General features: G+C 38.4%; 1 protein-coding gene across 1 annotated transcript; it reads left to right on the top strand.

The window, feature by feature from the left end:
* Positions 1-3,407: 3,407 nt before the first annotated feature.
* LOC120285921 (mRNA-capping enzyme-like) lies at positions 3,408-19,782 on the top strand. Its single transcript, XM_039304929.1, is given in 22 exon segments — positions 3,408-3,581; positions 4,250-4,465; positions 5,086-5,227; positions 8,991-9,136; positions 10,277-10,360; positions 10,455-10,517; positions 11,405-11,536; positions 11,609-11,633; positions 11,636-11,814; positions 13,205-13,321; positions 14,158-14,204; position 15,619; positions 16,682-16,703; positions 16,706-16,836; positions 16,961-17,098; positions 17,479-17,601; positions 17,691-17,730; positions 17,733-17,788; positions 18,151-18,240; positions 18,329-18,413; positions 19,009-19,139; positions 19,229-19,782. Coding segments are annotated over 21 exon segments (2,016 nt in total). The 5' UTR covers positions 3,408-3,581; positions 4,250-4,339; the 3' UTR covers positions 19,367-19,782.
* Positions 19,783-20,928: the final 1,146 nt, after the last annotated feature.

Here is a 20,928-nt window from a genome sequence, read left to right as displayed (position 1 = left end):
TCTTTTCAATCTTTTCCTCTTTTTTTTCCATCTTCCCTCCTCCAGCTGTGGTGGAGGTCACTAGACTTAGGGGGGGACCGCCTTCACTTGACGTTGGCAAGAACTGCCCTCACCCTCACTTATGTTAGTGAGGCCAGGCGAGGGCCACCCTCGCCTGCCCCCTTCTTCAGCCTAAGGTCGGCAACCTTCGCTGGCCACCAACAAGGCACAACAATGGCCAATGAAAAGAAGAGGAAAAATCAAATAGAAAAGAAAAGAAAAAGAGAAGGAAAGAAAAAATTAAAACATATTTAAATACGTGCTTAGATTTTTTTGACTAAAATACCAATTCTTTAATGGTCGGAATAGTCACTAGCTAGCCAAAAATCATTATTTGAGACAATTTGACCACTTCAAATCATTATCTGAAATAATGTTTATTTCGAGTCATTATTTGAAAAAATAATAACACTTTATACTCTTATTTGAAACATGGTCCACTTCTAATTTTTATTTGTGAAAATGATGGCGTTTTATACCTTTATTTGAAATTTTACCATTCTTTTTCGGAGCACAATTTAAGGGATGCAATGGCTTGGTATCCAATTGAATTACAAAATTGTTGGTTCTTTACATAAACACGATTATGGCCTTAATTGCGTGACTCGGAATTGGATTCCATATCTTTGACTCCCGAAAGGAACTGAATTTGAGAGTCTTGATGGCTCCATCTCAAATTGAAGATGGTCGCGGTCTTGCATGAAATTTCAATTAAAGATAAGCACTAAGCAGACTGATCCTGATTGCGATACGAAAGTCAAGAATAATGTATTGCCCAAGTCCATCTCAAATTGAAGATGGTCGCGGTCTTGCATGAAATTTCAATTAAAGATAAGCACTAAGCAGACTGATCCTGATTGCGAGCACGAAAGTCAAGAATAATGTATTGCCCAAGTCCACCTGTCACATAAAATTGATATGCAGTAGTCATTGCGTGGGATCATTTTGAGCCAATATCGGTGGGCTAGGCTTTTGAATGTGGGAGCGCCCAAGTCTTACTCATTTACCTCTCGAGCCTAAGCGGGCCAAGCGGCTTGCTCGCCTGTCGACAGCCTTAGTAACTCGGATATGACGGGGCTTTGCTTTCTCGAAAGTCCTTGACAATGGACGGGGATGCTATAAATGATATAAATAGGCGATAGATGATTCAAATAATTAAATATTTCATCTATCGGATAAATTTAAAAGTAATTTTGGTTAATAAAGAAGCCGTGTTGCAATTACACGTATAAAGTTGTATAAACTGGACAAAATGGATTTTAGGAGCTATTCTATTATTTGTACCATGTCGGCTCATATGCTCGCCATGTGATACTTAATTTTGCTAAAGTGACAGCCACATGGCAAGCCACGCATGCCATACTTTACCACACAAGGCACTACCCACATTCGATCAATTACCATCGGTTTAATAATCCGTCGTCCTCAAATGTTGCTTATGAAACTCACGTGTAAATTTAAGAATGGACGAAAAAGTACTAAATATAACAATTACGATAAAGATAAAATATCTTATAATAAACTTTCATTCCTCTTCCCAAAGACCTATCTATTTCGATTTTTTCCCATTTAAATTTGAAAGCAAATAAAGTTTAAGCATCTTTAAATATATATATATATATATATATATATATATATATGTAACTTACTCGTCTTATCTAAAATCATAACATAAAAAGAGATATATATCTTATTAGATGAATAATATATCATTGAAGTGTAAATTTTGTTGACTATGCGAATGAAAGCATTAACCATTCAATTTAAAATTAAGTTAAAACACTTTGAAGGATAACTCAATTTATATGGATAAATTTCACTAAATATTCACTAATTTAAGCATACAAATAAAAGAATAAAAATTTCAACTCATTTTGAAACGTGCACGTTTATATTTCATTTAGTTTTATTTCCTTCCTTTAAGATGCCCTTTTATATATATACACACTTCAAGCAAATTTGTTCTAGAAAAAATGAGGATGAGAATAAAGTGATCCAAATTCCACTTAATTTGAAAACGAGATATTCTTAGGAAAGAAAGCAAATAAGAGAGAGAGAGGTTAACGAAGTTTATCCATTACTTTAGTATTCGAAATATAGTTAACTACATAGAATTGCCTCTTATCCAAGTCGCACTTGAAATAGATATTAGAATTTTTTTAATCACAAAACTGTTGATAAACATCGAATTAGCCAATCAAATTCTAGCACCAGGATGAAAGGCTCCTTTCCTTGTGTCTTTGTAAGTAGGAGGTTCCTCAATTTATATCGACACCTTTCCCAGACGGAGATATACCGAAAGCACAAGGGATCGTTGCTTCTTAGAGATTGAAGTCCTTGTTTCGCGTACAGCTGTCATTTACGAATATATATTCGTGCAAAGCACGTGGTATTTTTTTGTCACCTCATCCCTCTTTAATGAGAAAAATTGGATCATTGATTTGTCATCTATTACATTCAGTCTTATGGTTATAAATACGATAGATATACACAAAAATTGTCTTTAATACATTTTAAAAACGTATATGCTGGTTTTTCAAGGAGGACAAAAAATGCTCTCAATGGTAAAACCATCAATCCAATCAGAAAATTTTATCTTTTCAAACATGAAATATGAATGGAAAAACATTCGTAAATGTATATCTAATTAGAAATAATAAGTGTATCGATAATTCCAAAACTTATCACGACACCATAATCGAGCTCTAAAACTTAAAAAAACTATAATGAAGTTCTAAAACTTATCAACTTAGTATAATCAAATCATTTTGTTAGTTCTATTCAAATTTGACTGGTAGGAAGTGCGGACGGGATTCGTTTTATTATTTTTTTAAGACAAGTGGTGCCGAGAAAAGAATTACCGTCCGTTGACGCCGTAGGATACCGAACGGAAAAGACGGAGCGGCCCTCGAGAAGCCCCGAGACTCTCAGGACTGCAGTCGATTCCCGTAAAGACACCGGCCCGTGGTGTCTCCTCCCCTCTTCACCTCCAGCGACTTAAAACTCAAGTTGTTGTCTTTCGACCCAAAAACATTAAAAAAAAAAAAAAAAAACTTGAGTTGTCTTATATCGTATTTCTCTCTTTTCATTTTTATTATCTTTTTCTTTTTATTTTCGCCATCTCTCTCTCCCTCTCTCTCTCTATGAATTGCGTGCCTATTTATAATGTCGTGGATCCAATACGAACGATCCCTCCTCCCGTCGCGAACTGCAAAAATCTGTCTCTCTCCTTCTGTTGCGTCTTCCCTTTCCATCGACGTCGATTGATTACTGAATCTCAGCTTCTAAAACCCTCCCCCTCCCCCTTCCCCCTTCCCTCCCCCGCCCTTCCCTTCCTTTCTCTCTCCTAGGTTTTCGAACCTCGACTTCTCCCCCTCCCCCCTCTCTCTCTTCTTTCTCTCTCTAGCGCCTCGGCCTCCACCTGTCATTGTAGGGTTTGCGCGACGTCGCTGCTCCCCCCAAATGATCGTGCGAGACTCCGCCTTTCCTCCGCGAAGCCGGCGGTTCGCCTCTGCAATTCGGCGTTGATTTGCCTCTCCGAGGTTCGTGCTCCTCGTCCCCCTTCGCCTCTTCCGTCGGTGGATTTGTCTGCTCTGCGCTTTTGGGCTTTAGGTTTTTCGCTCTCTCTTTTTTTTTTTGGTTTGACGGCGTCTTTGGCTTGCCGGGGGACCTCGGTTGTCAGTGATTCCGCGCGGGGGCGGGTGGGAAGGAGCGATTTTTAGGTTTTCCGTTCTTTTCGAGTGTCGCTGTGCGAACTGCTCGGCAGCGGCGGCAGCGTGTGCGTGCGTGGGGGAGGGAGTTAGTGGATTGGTGAAGTGTTTTTTTTTTTTCTCTCGAATGTTGGGTCGCGAGTGAAGCGAATTTCTTCCTCTGTTTTCTCGTGCAAGTTTCTGCCTTTTCTCCCCTTCGTTTCGAAATAACCACTGGGCACGCCTTTGCCGTCTAAGGACGGCTTCCTGTTTTCTCCTGGTGCTATGACTTCGTGCTGGGATCCATCTAATTGTTTGGGGGCATTTCCCTTTGTGTGTGGGTATTTATTTATTTATTTTGTTTTTTTTTTCTTTGGGCAGTTTGCTTGGAATATGTCCAGGATGCTTAATCATGGGTTTTCATTTCAATAATAAGTAGGCTACTCGTTTGCATACTTTCTGATGCTGCTGCTTAAGCTAAGTTTACAAAATTTTGATCTTTTCTTGTCACGGGCTTGCAGTTCCTGGTTGCTGAAGTGGGGAGCTCTTACAGGAGAAATTAGATCCTTCAGGGAAGGGTCTACTGCGGCAATGCGATTTCTTTCTACTGAATGATTGTTGCGATGGACTTAAATGCCTTGCCCGAAGAGGATGAAGAAAGTTTCGATAGGCATGTTGTGGAGGAGTATGGCGCACAAACGGAGCGCAATGAGTCCGCCCTTGATATTGCCAACCGGGTGCTTACTAATTCTCTCTTTTGTCATTCCCTCTCTGCAGATTGTGTTTCGGCATGTTTAATCTGATTTAATTCTCCTCTGAATTCTTCCCTTTTCCCATGGTACGGTTATGCAAAAGTTTGTATTTTCCAGAGCTAGCTTGTTGTTAGGTAACGCAGGTATTTGGAGTGGAAGTTTTATTATCTTTCCTAATTCTTATGCTTTTGGTGCTTTGGAAACTAATAATATGCAGTGTGCTTTGTCGATCAAGCAAGTTTGTGCACTTCGGCTTCTAAACATGACAATGCTATTGTACTAAGCAGCATAATCCTCTACAAAATTATGCTGAAATTTTATCAGCATAGTCACTTAGGCTTCTAATATGCCCGCGGAAACTTTAATTAGATGATGGCGTGAGATAATGAGAGCAGCGGATCAGCTTCCAATTTTAACTCTGTTCCAGTTGTCAGTCTGCATGAACTAGTTCTTTCTTTTTTTCATTAAAATTATTAATGCCAAAAAAGAAAAAGGATAGAAAATGCAGATGTTGAGTGCATATATGCTATCAAATATGTCTAATTCAAATTTATGGCTTGAAATTGTAGTTTGTGCAGTGAAGAATAACATCCTTTTTATGGCAGGAACGTGATGAAAGGCGCAAGAGATTGAGGAGAGAACGCTCAGATGAAAGAACAATGACTGTCTCTCAGCGTTCTTCATATGATCAGTTTCATCAGACGAGACACATGAATAATAATCATAGAGGATCTAATGTTCCACATGGTATTTTCTAGTGCCACTTTATTTGTATCTTTCTATATCATATATCTGTGACAATGCTTTCACTTGTGATGTTGCATTGGGATGTATGGGGATTGCGTTTGAGCTGTTATGCTTGTTCTTCCGAGATATGGTAGCACCAGGGGCCAAAATTCATTTAGTGATCTGGTTTCTTTATTTCTTTGGCTTCTGAACTTGATAATTGGATAGTAGCTTTTGACATAGGGTGGCTTGTGTTGTTTTCCTGATTACAAGATACTTCGTGTCTTCAGAAGTTTGCATGCATTTGAATGCGCAAGAAGGGAACTGGGTTTCATCTGTTAGGACGAGCAATTTGTGAGACTAATCACTCATTTATCTTGAAAGTACTATTATCTCTTGGGATTTGAGCACCATCCCACTGGTCATTTAGTGTTTTGTTTTTACTTAAATATTTTAGTTATTTCTATCTTGGCATAATTTGAATTCTGTTTTATATGCATGTAGCCTGATTTCTCTCTCTTTGATTAGTAAGTAACTGATTTGACTTTAGTATAGAACCTATTGTTAGTTTATGATCTTTCTTATGATAAGACAAAGTCATGAATCCTGAGATAACTTTTGACCCATATCAACAATTTTAGTCATGTGCAGATTGAAATATTACTTGTAATGTACAAACTAATATAGGGTGAATTTGGGAGAACTTTGAAAAGCAGCTTTGTAATCCCAAAGTTATTTAGTGAGAAATGGTAATTGGACTTAAAGGCAGCTCTGTGTTCAAAGAGTCTTGCAACAATCATACCAGACACCAAAATTTTAGTTAAAGGACTTTTGAGTGTCCAAAGCTATGTTTCACAAAATAGCCCTGATATTTGTAGGTCTCAAATGAGTCTGCAATTTATTAGGTGAAGTCACTGTGTAATGTGTCATGGGATAGACATGCGCATTATGTGTATTGTTATTGGAACTTTGACTTGAACAAACGTGAGAGTGTAGCCTGACCAATTTCAGGAAGTCCTGCAAGTAGCTACTGTGAACTAATGAATGACGTTGTTCAGTTACGGAGCAGTCAAAGTCATGGGACCAACCTTTAAATGAAATCCCCAGAAGAAAAAAATTGTTTCAGTGAAGCGTAACCTCACTGTAAAACAATTTTCTGAATGACTCTGCTCCGGGGGATCTTTTTCTTTCCTTAAAGTCCTATAGATGTGTCTGGGTTTTGAACTACTGGTAGAATCATGAAAGCATTCACAATCATCCTCTCAATTACATTTTGGATCTTCGATTTTCTATTTCGAAATTCTGCACTTTGCAGTCTCTGTCCTTTTAGAAAAAAAATTACACTGGGTTTTCTATTTTGTGGTTTCTGAGACTTAAATGTGTGAAGTGTTCTATTTTGAAATTTCCGGGCGCATAGTTTATTTTTAAAAAGTAGATGATGCAAAATGTAGGATGAGAGAAAGCTAGAGATGGTTTACTTTACTTTGGCCAAACCATTTCCTCAGGGTTGAAATCGTTCATGGTACATTTTTTAATTAGCTGGCAAAAGTCCTCAGCTTTTGGCTTGTGGGTTAAGTCAGAAAGATCTGGGGAGTATAATAGCCTTGAAGTACAACTAATTCAGTTTTGTTCAATCACTAAGGTGAGAGAAGGGTAGGCTATGGAACTCTTTACGGGGGTTATGAGTTTATTTCTTAGTATATTGGACTAATTGCCTCACAAATTCTGTGAACATTTAGTTTCACTTTGTGCTTTGAACAAGGACAATTTTTATTTTTTTTGGCATGCGTGTGTGTGTATCCTATCCTATGTTCTATTTACACTGTTACTCTCTCACTTTTGCAATTTCTGGGAGTTAAGCACTGGACATCTTCCTCCCCTTGCCACTGGACCAAGCAGCTAGTGGTAATTTGAGCAAGGTAACGCGTTTTGGCAGACAACATTTAACTGTCTTGGCGGTCAGACATTGTTGACTGCCTGAGAAAGACAATTTGTGGTCTGATCTACGTGAAATCTTCAATTTGGTCATGTCAACAGTGGACTCTGAATTGTTATTACAATGTTCATCATTCAATTACGAGGTTCATGTTGCAAAAGTTCTGCAAACAGTGCTCTGTCATTAACGGAAAAAAGCAAGAGATTGTTAGGACAATGAGATTAATATTTATAAGTCTTATGAATAAGAAATGGTTTCCGGAAAACCGAAAACTCACTGAACTCAATCTAGTGGCTGTAGGAGATTCTAGTTGTAATTTTGAAAGCTAAATTTTGCCCTTTTTGGTTAGAGAATTTTTTATGCTGCACATGACTTTGAAATGAAGTAATGGATATATGCAATTTTTTTCCCATTTGATTTTTTTCGTGTATTGTAGTTTCTCTTCCCCTTGCCTCTTGATGAGCTTGCTATAACAACAAGGCCACTATATACATGGAATGAGGAAACTTTTTTATGTAATCCCTGAGGAATTTTGTGTACTCCAATTGTAGCCTGAACCCTTTTTTTTTTCCTCGTGGGTCCTAGTGGGTCCCAGTGTCGTCTCTTTTCAGAAATGGTTGTGATTGCATACGGAGAATATCCAATTTAGTCCAGAAGGTACCCAATATGCCCTCTGGAAGAATTGATTTCTCTTTTTGAATTGGAGCTGCTTTGTCTTAGGACTTTGAGCTAAGGGGCATTCTTTTGCTTAGACTTGCGAATTTTATTTGTTCTTCTACTTGCAATGAGTGACCAAACAGAAATTAGTGGCCATGAGAAGGCTTTTTATCAGGTGCTAGTTTAGTGGAGCCTTTGTTAAACCTCTCAAAATATCATATCCACTACTGCCTGTTATCGGTGACTAAGCAGAAAGTGGCCAATGGGGCTCTTTATGGAATTAATTGATACCTTGGGGTCTATCATCAAATATAAATGGTGAAGGGAGAAAGACCAATCAAATTGTGGTTCATTGTGGAGCTGCGAAATCAGAGAGTGTGTATTCGGCTAGAATGTCGGCTGTTGTCATTCACTTGGTGGGTCCATTGTGCCCCCTAGTCTTGGACTGGAAAGGATTCAATTCCTTTTTCATTTCTAGAGGAAACTTATGAAGCCGCTTTTCTTTAACAGATGTTCCTTAGCTCTATCTATACCTTCGCCTCAGATTGTTCCTGTACACCTTGGTCACATACAAAAACTAGTTGATTCATTGATGGAATTATGATGTAAAAGTTTTGAATTGCTCCTATGCATGATACAATCTTTCTCTAACTAGTCTCTGTAATTTCTTTTCACAACCGTGGTTATTTTGGGTCTGTTAGGTTTTTGGGACATGAAAGTTCACTTTGTTTCCAGCACTCTGTAATCTTATTATACGTTGTTGATGAGAGGAGATCCTGATGCTAATGCTGCTGTCCAATAATAAGTGTCTCGAAAATTTATATTATGTGTTTGCAAAAATTTTGGGGTCAATTATTGAATTATTGCTTGTGAAAGTGCATCTCATTCCCTCCATTGGTTCCCTGGACAGTTCTAATTTACTTTGTTGCTTGAGTGGACATCAGGGAAATCAGATTGGCCTGAGGGAACCTATATGCCTTGATTGTCAAAGATTGGGGAGCATAAGCAATTTCCTTTAGTTCTCATCTATTGTTTTCTCTCATATGTTAATAGGAGTCAAACTGAATGGGGTATTTGGGTAGGAATTGCAATATCTTCATTCTGTTCGAAAGTGGATGCTTTCTCTTTCAATTTTAACAATTGGCTTTATCCACCCGAGCAGCACTTTATTGGTGTCTTTTGGTCTTATAGGTTGGTTAGACTGCCCAGCGTATGGTCAAGAGATATTTTGCTTAATTCCTTCAAAGACGCCACTTGGTGATGGCTTTGACATACCTCCTGGTAAAAGATATTCGTTCAAGCAAGTTCTACATCAACAAAGAGTTTTAGGAAGAAAAGTAAGTGGCTGGCTTTGACTCCATTCACACTGCATACTCCTTTATGATATTATGGCATCCATTATGCAATAGAAACTTCTTTTTGTTTTTGGTGCTATTTTTTGGATTTTTTTTTTTTTTTGGTGTGGGGGCTGGGGGACGTGGTTGCAGATTTCCATGCTGTTCAGGTCTTCATTGACCATTGTCATTTTACTTCGTTTTGTGAAACACTTGTACCAGAATATGATTCATGCTGTAAAACGTATGACTGCAAAAACTAGGATTCTACTTTTGAGGCTTTGGCTTTATCCATGGCATACAGCTGATCTGACCATTTGGATTTTTGAGGATTTATTTCCATTGAAGAAGTATATGAGTATGATTTTCATGTAGTAAGTGCAATTTCTTTTTACAAATAACGGGTAGAAAACTTATGTTGACAATGCATTTCAAGCTTTACAGTAATTGGATTATCCACTACATATCTAGTTGACTTTGCAAACTGAGTCATTGAAAGGGAAGAATTATTGGAATACCGATTGTGGGTTTATTATGTTCACAGCATCTGTGACAAATGAAGCATGGAAAGGTATCTTGTGTGCATGACCATTGCATTATTAATAAATACACATGCCGATTTCAATTCATGATTGTTGAGTTTCTGATATATCAGAACGCCGTGAGATTTTATTTTTTTATTTTTATTTATTTTTTATTTGTTTTTTATTGGGTCAGAGTGGTGAGATGTTTGACATGCTACTTATTTGGAGCCTACTTTAATTTTCTCTTTCCTTAACATAGGGCTAAGAGTACAACATTGAAAAATTCACAAAAAGTGGTTAAATATCTGCAGTGTCTCGGATGGGCCTTGAAGAAAAAGTCAAGTCCAAGTCAAAGGAAATATTGCTAACTCTGTTTATCGACAAATAAAAGGGGAAAAAATTAAGAGAGTTATGTATGTGCAATAAGTCATATACTCAATTTATTCATGATGTGGAGTAACAATTTGTTTTGAGTGAAGTGACGGAGCATGGAAAAACCTATCTGCCATTTCATTTTATGTTCCTCTCTTTGTTAATGTAGATAAAGACCTATATGGGGGTTGTTATCTTAACTTGTTCAGACTTTTAGATATCTAAACTTCTTTTGTTGATTTTACAGATTGGCTTGGTGATTGACTTGACGAATTCCACAAGGTATTATTCCCCAGCAGATTTGAAGAAAGATGGTATTAAGTATGTCAAGGTAGGTATCGGCCTGAAGCTTGAAGCCTGTGGTTACCAATATGTTTGCGAACCGACGAAGTTTTCCTTATCTAAAATTTAAATTTTGGGTCCAGATTCGATGTGTTGGGCGGCTTGAGGTTCCAGAACCTGCAGCTGTAAATGAATTCGTGTTTGAGGTATGTTTCTTCTTAGATAGGTGGTTGGGGTGGATAAAATTGGGGGACGAGCTTCTGGTTTTCCTTATTGGACATGATGATGTCATGGGTCTTAGCATCGTTTCCCAAAGTGATAGTATTCCGGCGATATTTGCTTAGGTTGTCTTGTTCTTGATTTTGTTTTAGCCCAGGTACTTTGGAGGATCTAATGAGATCAAAGTGGAGCAATATTGTAGAAGTTGTCAGTAGAGCAGATAAGTGATGGATACACAGGTTAGAAGGGGTAAAATAAGAGCACATAGAATTTAGAAGGAGAGGATAACAACAAATATGGAGCATTTAGATTGTAGGGAAGACTTAATATAGAATCAAGTGCAATGAGGTTAAAGGGCCGACACCACTTGGTTGAATAAGGCTTGGTTTTTGTTGTTGTGGATGTTCTTGCTGTTGTCACCTATATTCTTTGAGATGAATCTACCAAGTGAATGATTACAAGTCACTGGAGAAGTATTATCGACTTTCAAGTTTTTCAGTTGTATAGTCCTTTTTGTAATTAATCATACTGGCATAAACTGGCTAAAAGATGGATAAAGGAAAACTTTTGAATGGCTCTTATAGGTGGTTTTGTAATGATGGAAAGTAAGAAACGAAAGCGTTTTGATATCCTGTTGTTGGCCAATGACAATGACTACCCTTGGAGGACATTTATGGCAAGCTGGGTTTTGTTGGCATTTTATTAATGAGCTTTGTGTTGATCATATTTCTTGTATTTCAACTGAGCAGGCTGTGTAAGATTTTGCTTAGGGATCATTTGCACCATGAATCTAATTTGGTGAAAGGAATTTCCCTCATGACAGTTAATTATCTGTCATTTAGTTCTAACTTGCCTTTTCCCAATTCTTTCATAGGTAATTCAATTTCTGTCTCGCCAGAAACATTCTAAGAAGTTTATCTTCGTCCACTGTACGCATGGTCATAATCGTACAGGATACATGATCATCAATTATCTGATGAGATCCATGCCGATGTCAGTCACCCAGGTGGTAACAGCTATCCTAATTCCATTTATGTGGGCTTTTGAAATGGTTTCTTATGCTTTATTTATTCTGCAGGCCATAAAAATATTTTCTGATGCGCGTCCCCTGGGATTTACAAACCTGAATACATTGAGGCATTGTACACATGTTATCATGAGAGGAAGCCTGAAATGGTCATTTGTCCTCCCACTCCAGAGTGGAAGAGATCCTCTGATCTTGATCTTAATGGTGAAGCTATGCCTGATGAAGACGACGATGGAAATTTAGCTGCTCCTCGGCATGTAAGAACTGGAAGCATATAGTATTGATCTTTGGTATTATGGTTTTGCAAGATGAAACTTCTGCAGGGAACGGTTCTTAGGATGTTAGATAAAGTTTTAGAGAACGCATGTGTACAAGAAACTAGCAGATTGAAAGGTTCTTCTGGACTGAGCATTAGACCTATTTTCTTCTTCCTCTTTTGTTTCTTAAATTTAAATCCACTGCGCATGAAAGATGTTGGATCACATTTTAACAAACTTTTGTGGGCTTTGTTAGAGAATATGTTGTCAAGCGTTAGAGCTGTTGGTGTGGTCCTTATCCTTTTGTTAGTTAGCATAAAAGAGAACCATCATCTGAATCATTTGAAATGAGTATATTCCATTAATGCATGCTGCCAGCATATCTCGACATTTGTTTCTTCATTAAGTTTTGCAGTCATGTTTTGTCATTGCGATATGTTGCTCTTAGTTCAAATCTTTGCCATTGGGACATGTTGCTGTCACACTTGTCAGTCTTGTGGGTGATCTTAATAAGATTCTTGTCGAGCATTTAGTGTGAAGGTTAGAGATGTCGCAAAAGTGCAGTGGTTTGACACTCCTGGGGGGAAACTGACTGCGGATGCAACTTTCATCTGTCAATTCAGAGTATGCAGATAATTGTGAGAGGGTGTTTACATTTTCACATGAAAATCAGATAGAATAAAGTTCAGATGTATGTCTTCTGGCAGATCCTTCCTATGTATTTGGAAGAAAGGGCTTTCACAGTGGATGTTGTTTTGGAATGTCATTTTAGTTAGCCTTTTCATCTCTTTTTTTCTTTTCCTCCCTTTTTTTCAGTTTATCCCGACTCTTTTGGCCCATTTTGCTGAAGTAAAATTGAAGTCAGTAATAGATGTTGCAGCAATTTAGAAGGTGGATGATCTTACCTGTCCTCGTGTAATAGGAACAACCATGCAGGAGTAGGAAATTAATTAAGTATTGTAATCTCTTCTATACATCGAAGCTTTTATTGCTAATTTTATGGAGAGCCATGAATGGTAAAGACAGTGTGAGAGATATTATACTGGATAAGAGGTTGACTTTCATATAATGGGAAAAATCTCAAACCAGTATGGTTGATGTTGGCAATCATCCATTGGTAGAAATGAAATTGACCCTTCCGAAAGGGTTGGATAAGTTTAAAGTGTCTATGGGTGTGTTGTCTATGGGCAGTCCTTTTTTGCCTTTGGGGTCTCTCTCTCTTGACTGACGGTGGACTCTTCTATATGAGGTGCCCCTTATTGCTCTTTTAATGATTGAGATATGTATGGTTTGTTTCTAATCTACTTGCTCTATATGATTTTTTAACATTGATTTTCGAAAAATGAAATTAACTTCATTGTAATACTTTTAACAAGTCCTTTTATTTCAGGATAATCACGAGACTGAGAAACCGATGACAAATGATGATCTATTGGGCGAGGAAATACCAAGGGACCAGAGTGATGGATTTAAGAGTTTCTGCTATCAGACTCTTAAGCTCAATGCGGTGGGAAGATCATTCTATGATTTATTATGATTTTTCTTTTGCAAGCTCATTTATTTACTTATGTGGATATGGTCTGATCATGATCAACTTTTAAAAAAAGCTTAAGCTATTATGTGGACTGGGTTGGATATGAAAATGGGCCAACATCCCTTCACACATAGGTTGAGATTTAGCCTATGACAAGCATTGGGATATAATATACTTAGGGATGATAATGAAGGGCTCAGGTAATTTAAACAGCTGTCGTGAAACTATTAAGATGTGTTACCATTGCCGACGTGTTCAAAAGCTGAAGCTGTAAGATGAAGATTAGATTAAATAATTCAGTGCTTCTAGAACCTTGCGGGTTCCTAAAACCTTGTGGGATGAGTTTTGGAGTGAAGGGTACATTATTTTGAGCCTTGAAGACAGTGCGTGAATGTTCAGATTAGATTGCTTGAAAGATGTTAGAGTGAATTTGTCATGCTTCCTGTAATAATAAAAGTAAACCTCATCCCGTCCATTGTAGTCAGACTCAATTGTCCCTCCTATGCCAATGTGCTGTGTAGATGATGTCATCTTAATTGTTCTATTATTTCTCCATAGGCCCATTTTGTCTTGTTTACATACAGATGTACGGGGATTTGTTTAGCTAGTAAGATGCCCTTTTTACTCCTCTTCATTAATTCCATGCTGGACTCCCTCACTCCAACTTCCATTTATCGCATGATTTTCAATGTTAATAAATATGGGAAATGATGAGTCAAAAAAGAGACAAAAGAAAACAACGTGAGTGACGCAATAGGTAAAGTCTTAGCTCTATGTTACTCACTATTGATGCTTTTTCATAATTTCAGGGAAGAGAGGCTCACAATTTCGGATCCCATCCTGTTTCCCTCAACAGGTTTGATTATATTCTGGAGTGCATGAAAATTTTGGAAAAATCAATTAGGCATGGGAAAGATTCACTATTTGCTTCGGACATTTGCTGATGTAATTATGGTGTTTCTTTGAACATTAGTCATCAGCAGTTCTTAACATGAATTCTCACACAAATCCTATCCCAGTTTCATATGCTAAGTTGGGTTTGTGGGATGGGGGGCGTTCTCCATTAGGGCAAGTATGGGAGATCAATATATCTCAATTGCTGATTGTGGCGTAAGGGATATTTGCTTACAATGGGTTAATCTATATCTGTTGGTTACGCAAATAGTGGAACTTCTGCCTAGATCATTGATCTATGTTTTTCTTTGTTTTGCCCGCTCACCCTGGGTATTCTGCTATGAGAAATTTGGAAAGAAGAAACAAGCTATCTTGAATGGATGTTTGTCTCATTTATCGCAAATTAAGGAAGAAGTGCACTTGCATTTTGCACATTAAAAATGTATGCATGGCAGTTGAGATATTAGATCTGTTGTTGTCAGAAAAATGATTTGTTTAAACTGGTAAAATCAGTTAAGTTAAATCCAGTGTGGTTTAGTCAAAGCGCCTGCTCCTGCTGGAAGGAGTAGTTGGCTTGTCAAACAGTTCAGATAGTGGCTTGTCAAACAGTTCAGATAGTTGAACTGCCGGGTTGTTAGCTGCTGAGGTCAATAATATAGACATAAAATAAAAGATGGTGGAGAGAGAATGGAAGTTGAATCCAGACCCATTGGCCATAACTTGATGAGTATGGGTGCACACATTAAAGAATAGTGAGCGGAGCGTGGCTTAATTGTTGGATCTTCATTCTGTTGAAGAGAGGTTAGGGGCTTGACTCCGGATATTTTTTATTGAAATCCAAAACCTGCTGAGCCTATCTGCACCTGTTGATCTGTTTGATGGTTGAGCTGGGTCAAATCTCAACTGAAAGTGAACTGCAGCAAGATCACAGTTCAACTGGTCAAACTGGGAGAATAGCTCCTCATGCTTAAGTTGTAGGAGACTCTCAAGCTTAGGAGACGCAAGGTTACTGATGGAGGAAATTGTGGCCTCAGCTATAAGGATTCTTGATTCTATTAGGTCAGAAATAATCTGGTTTAGGAGATAGTCTGGCTGATGTTCGTCCATTTTCTTTGAACAGTCGCGGTCTGTTGGGCAGTTTTCTGAAAACTCTCGATGCAGTCTAAAACTTGAAGAATGATTCCCAGAAATGATTTTTGGGGATAAAAAATGTGCAGTGGGATTAGTTTTGATGATCTTGAAATGTGACTCTTTTTTTCTGGGCTAGTGCTTAAATTAACATTCACTAATCAAAGAAGCTGCGTTTCTGTTAGACAACTGCCTAAATGTAGTATAGTAAAATAGGTTTTTTACTCTAATGGGCTTGATCCTTCAAGAGTAGTCTGTTTGGATAGTACAGATACAAAAATAAATTTAGTGCTTTAGTTACATATTGATAATTTTTGCATTAATATTAGGCATTCTGGCACTTTCTTTGGAGAAAAACAGGTGCACTGAAAATCTCTCTTCTGAAAGTGTTACTTCATCTCTCTTTCTCTCTCTCTCTCTCTCTCTCTCTTTCTCTTCTCATGTGCGTGCGTGCACACACAAAAAGTACCCAGCGAAAGATAATAGTCTGGAAACTTGGGCAAAGAGCTAGGCTTCTTTTCTTTCAGGAAAATGTGACGTAATTGGAAAACATTTCCTAAGAAATCATTTTTGGGAGATGATGATGTTTTCCCTACGTATGGCATCATTAAAAAAAATATGTATTTCTGTCTTTTGGAATAGAAAATTGATTTGTGTTTTTCGTTAGGTAGTGAATTATCTTTTCTGGAGCACTTTGTTGCATTGCTTGACTTTAAGTCAGATATCTTCAAGAATTTTCACAATCAGAGAGGGAGGGACGGGGAGGAGAGAGAGAGAGAGAGAGGGGGGGGAGGGGGGAGAGGAGAGAGAGGAGAGGGGAGGGAGGGAGGAGAAGATGCACTTCTGAGGCTGAAGCTGGAAGAATCGCAAGTGACATGACTCTTTTGTGTTTTTGGGAAAATGATTTCTAGTTTTAATAAGGAAATGTCATTTTCCATGTAATGAATTAGAGTTTTCTGTCGAGCCATATCATTTTCCTAGATTCTTTGTTCAAACAAACGCAGGAACTTGAAGAAACCAATTTCCTGCAAACCAATGTAACATTAATCATGAGCCATAAACCAATGATGCGTGTTTTGAAACCAATGTAAAATTGCCTAGAAGTACTGATCTGGAAGATGTATTTTCTTTTTTCCTCTTCTTTTTGGGTCGTAATCTGGCAGTATTGATAGCTCTTTCATTTCTAATACTTTTTGAAACGGTCTGGCTTTGAGTGCCAATAAAGGCACTATGTCTAGCTATGGGCATAGCTTTTGCTTTGCTGAAGTTGTTGGTGTCCATGATAGGAATTATGTGCTTAATTGCATGCAGGAGAATTTGCAACTTCTAAGGCAGGGTACTACTATGCAACATGGAAGGCTGATGGAACTCGTTATATGATGCTAATAACCATGGATGGATGTTATCTGATCGATAGAAGCTTTAATGTTAGAAGGGTTCAGATGAGATTTCCTTGCAGATTAGACGTATGAAACTATCTCCATACCCTTTAATTCTTCTCTTTTTTAGCAGTTGGGTTTTTTTTTTTTTTTTTTTGGGGGGTTAAGTTATTATGCATCATGTTTGACATTACATTCTTCGGTTTTGAAGGGTTCAGGCGAGAAAAATCACCACTATACGCTACTGGATGGTGAGATGATCATTGACACTATGCCAGACTCACAGAAGCAGGAGAGGAGATACCTAATTTATGATCTGATGGCATTAAACCACGTTTCTGTTGTAGAGGTAGTATGTATGTCACTTCATTCTCGGAAAAAAATTAGCTGAGGTTCTTGCCCCTCGTTAGAGAATATCGATTGTGCTGGGCCTATGTAACAATCGTGTATAAATTTGATTGATTGGTCTGGTGGCATGACACACTGCTTTTGACTTTGTTATGTGCTTTCTCATTAGTAATTTGTCTGGCTATATCCTTCCTGTTTGGCTACCTTCATGGTATAGTATTGACCAATAGGCAGCATATGTTTAGTTTGTCCTCTCAGAAAAGTTATCAAATTATCCGGTTGCACTCCACTCTGCTAATTTTAGAGCATGCATTTTCCTTTGTGATATTTTATTTTGTGAACTCAATAGAAAATGTGACATGGTTCCTGAACATGGTGTAGCGCCCTTTTCATGAGCGGTGGAAACTGATTGAGAAAGAAGTGATTGAACCTCGAAATCATGAGCGTCAGAATATATACCAAAGCAGGAATCCTCATTACAGATACGACTTGGAACCATTCAGGGTAAAGGACTGTCTAATGTTGGTTTGTATGCTCCACTTTCTAAGCTTTTGATGGTAGCGTTGGTGATTATCTGCTTCACATATTGTCAGGTGAGAAGAAAGGATTTCTGGCTGCTTTCCACTGTGACAAGGCTTTGAAGGAGTTTATTCCAAAGCTTTCACATGATGCAGATGGACTTATTTTTCAGGTATTTGCTTGTGACGCTGATGAATCTTCTCCCTGATCAGTATTCTGTTTAACCATTATACCGAACATTTATTTTTTTGCTTCCAAGAAGATTATAGATGCTGTAGCTTTTTTCTTGTGTATTGTATTATGATCACAGGAGGGGGATTCTGCTGTTATCTGTTATAGTATCTTTGAATCAAGTTAACCCTATATGTGATTACTCAAATTGGGATTATGCCTGAACAAGCTCCTCCTTGCTCATGAAGAAATGCAACTCTATATTGATTGATTGATTGTTTTCTACATCTTTAATTTAGAGCATTGTTTTCTATATTTTTTTGTTTAGAGCATTGTTTATCACTGACGGTCCTCATCTGCTAGGGTTGGGATGATCCTTATGTTCCTCGCGCCCATGAAGGTCTTTTGAAGTGGAAGTATCCTGAGATGAACTCTGTTGATTTTATGTTTGAGGTGCTCACTTAATCCTTAGCCATGCTTGAAGACCTTTCTTCTTTTAACCTAGGGGACGTGACTAATCTAATGTGGTGTTTGTTACCAGGTTGATGATGATGGAAATGAGCTTTTGTCGCTGTTTGAACGAGGCAAGAAGAAGCTGATGGAAGGAAATCGAGTTGTATTCAGAGGTCAGAAGTGAACCCTTGTTTCTTGTGTACAAAACTTTCAAGAAACTATGCTTTGGTCCTCATGCCTTGGACTTCTCGTGCACTTTAGCATTTTGAAAGAGGTCAACCATATGAAAGCAGTTTCTTTTGGGTGTTCTGCTTGACACTGTATCTGGTGCAATTATTGTGGATGTTCTTCTTTGGCCTTTACCATTTTGCATGGTCTGAAGATCTCTGCTGTGAATGCGTTTTGTTGAAGTCTGATATATTATTGGCCGAAAGACAATTCGTATCGTCTTTGCTGTAGAACTCTAATTTAAGCTCACGTGCATTGATTGGTTTATCCACTCAACATTTTCACTATTGGGATTCTTGCTGTCATAAGTGGCTGTGGTCACCAGACTACAGTACTAGCAGTTTGTCTAGGAAGGAAATCCCCGTCCTCCCCCCCCCTTCCCTTCTCTCTCTCTCTCTCTCTTTCTCAAGAGTGTCCATCTGGCGTTTCTACTATTATCGTTTAGCCATTTGTTGAAGATAGTACTGCTGCTGATTGCCATTTGGAGTCATCCTCCTTGCTGCTATAATTATAGTCTAATACATGCGTCTGAACTTGCAGATGGTCTTGATCCCTCTTCATACTCTGGCAAGATAATCGAGTGTTCTTGGGATGGTGATGAACAAGTGTGGGTCTGTATGCGGATCCGGGTAGACAAAACTACTCCCAATGAATTTAACACCTACAGAAAGGTCCTTTCCATGTTCACAACAACTACTATATTTTGCCGGTAGTTGAATTAGTCAGTTGCTGAATTAGGTGTCTGCCTATGTGAAATCAGGTGATGCGAAGCATAAAGGATAATATTACAGAAGAAGTCTTGCTGGGTGAGATCAACGAGATCATTCGCCTGCCCATGTATGCAGATCGAATAAGGCATGAAAGCAAAGCTCATATGAATTCAGCACGAAGAAGGTGATCTGTATGGAACCTAACGGCTTCCACCGCGTCTTCGAAATTCTGAAGAACCGACGCAGCTATGTCCTTGAAGGATGCTCAGTAATTGTGGGTCTGATCTGCTTGAAGTCCGGTTTACCAAATGTAGACTCACTTGGATAGTGACAACGATCTTGTGGGCCATGCTGGCGATTAGTCCAATATGGTCGCTGCGCATATAAGTTTTTAAGGATTCAAAATATTCGTTTCTTTCTGCCCACCACCTTTCCCTGTTAGCAGTGCAGAGATTTAGGGTTTAGAGCACCGTGTATATTTTGTATTTGTTCTCTTTCTAGCAATTGTTAGCTTGCTTAAAAAGGTAGCCATTTTTAAAAATCGGATCGACAATGAGGTATGTGATTTTGAGTTATATATTCTATGTGAATATAGGTTCTCTCCTCTCCTGTCTCCTCACTTTTGTTCCTGTTCCTGCTGGGATGGAATCATTTCCGGACCGTTGTACTTTTATATCCCAAGATTCCGCTCCATTTTGAGGTGTTGATGAGGCGAAGTGTGCCGATGGCTCTTGTAAGTAGAAATACCTGGCTTCATGTTGGAAATTTACATGTAAGAATTCTATGGGAAATTTCGCAGTCCAACACAATGGCAGATATCTTATGAACTATGTAGCCAATTTTGATCAGACTATGATTTCCTTGCGCTAGTGCCACTGACGGTAGCAACTGGACTGTGAAAGCCAAGGTCTAATGCGTTTTGCGATTACATTTTTCCTTCGTCTACATGGACAAGTATGAAGGGATAGGTTGAGTTTAGCCGCAGCCCGGAGGCTTGGGCATTCATAAGATGATCTGTCTTGAGCAAGGATTTCATCTCCTCCCAAAAATCTGTGACTGTAATGGTCATGGTGCTTGTGGTTTTGATACCCTTGTCGCAGTGGTAATTTGGGTTTCAAATGCTTGCGCGCCTTCGTCAATGGTTGTAGACTGGGTACTCTCTAATCACCGACGAGGGCTGTAGCATATGAGAGGGAGAGTGGCGTGGTCGAAGTCCGGTAAGACGCGAATGACCTCTAGATCTATTTGAAAGATTGCTATGCCTTTCCGAATGTATCCCTGTAAACATCCTACTCATGAACACCTACATCAACAAAATCCACTACCGGAATGGTGCAAAGATGAGCAATGAATCCATGTTTTTTTTTTTTTAAAAAAGTGTAGAGACTAGCTTGAGAAAAAACAATAGAGGGATGTTCATGAATTTCAAGTAGAAGTAAGTGGACAAATTGCGGTATTACATCGAAAAATCAATCAAAACTATGTACGTTTGTGCGACTGCTTTGTCTGAATTGGTTACACATGTTTGCCTCAGAGCAAAAAGAAAAAAAGGGATAATGATACTAAAAGTCTCACGTTAGTGTCGATTATACTTTACGGATACAAAGAAAAACAAATCCAAAGATAGAAAAAGGGCATCTTGCTCCTCTTCGCTTCGCCCCTCTAACAAGATTGATCGAGGTTGGCTTTAGTTTGTATGAAGAAAATGTGATTAGAGGAAACTACATAATGTGAATAATCAACGGTAATA

This window comes from Eucalyptus grandis, chromosome 11 (assembly GCF_016545825.1).
Source record: "Eucalyptus grandis isolate ANBG69807.140 chromosome 11, ASM1654582v1, whole genome shotgun sequence".
Lineage (NCBI taxonomy): Eukaryota > Viridiplantae > Streptophyta > Magnoliopsida > Myrtales > Myrtaceae > Eucalyptus > Eucalyptus grandis.
The sequence above is the reverse complement of the archived record's forward strand: the minus strand, read 5'-3'. Positions and strand labels throughout refer to the sequence as shown.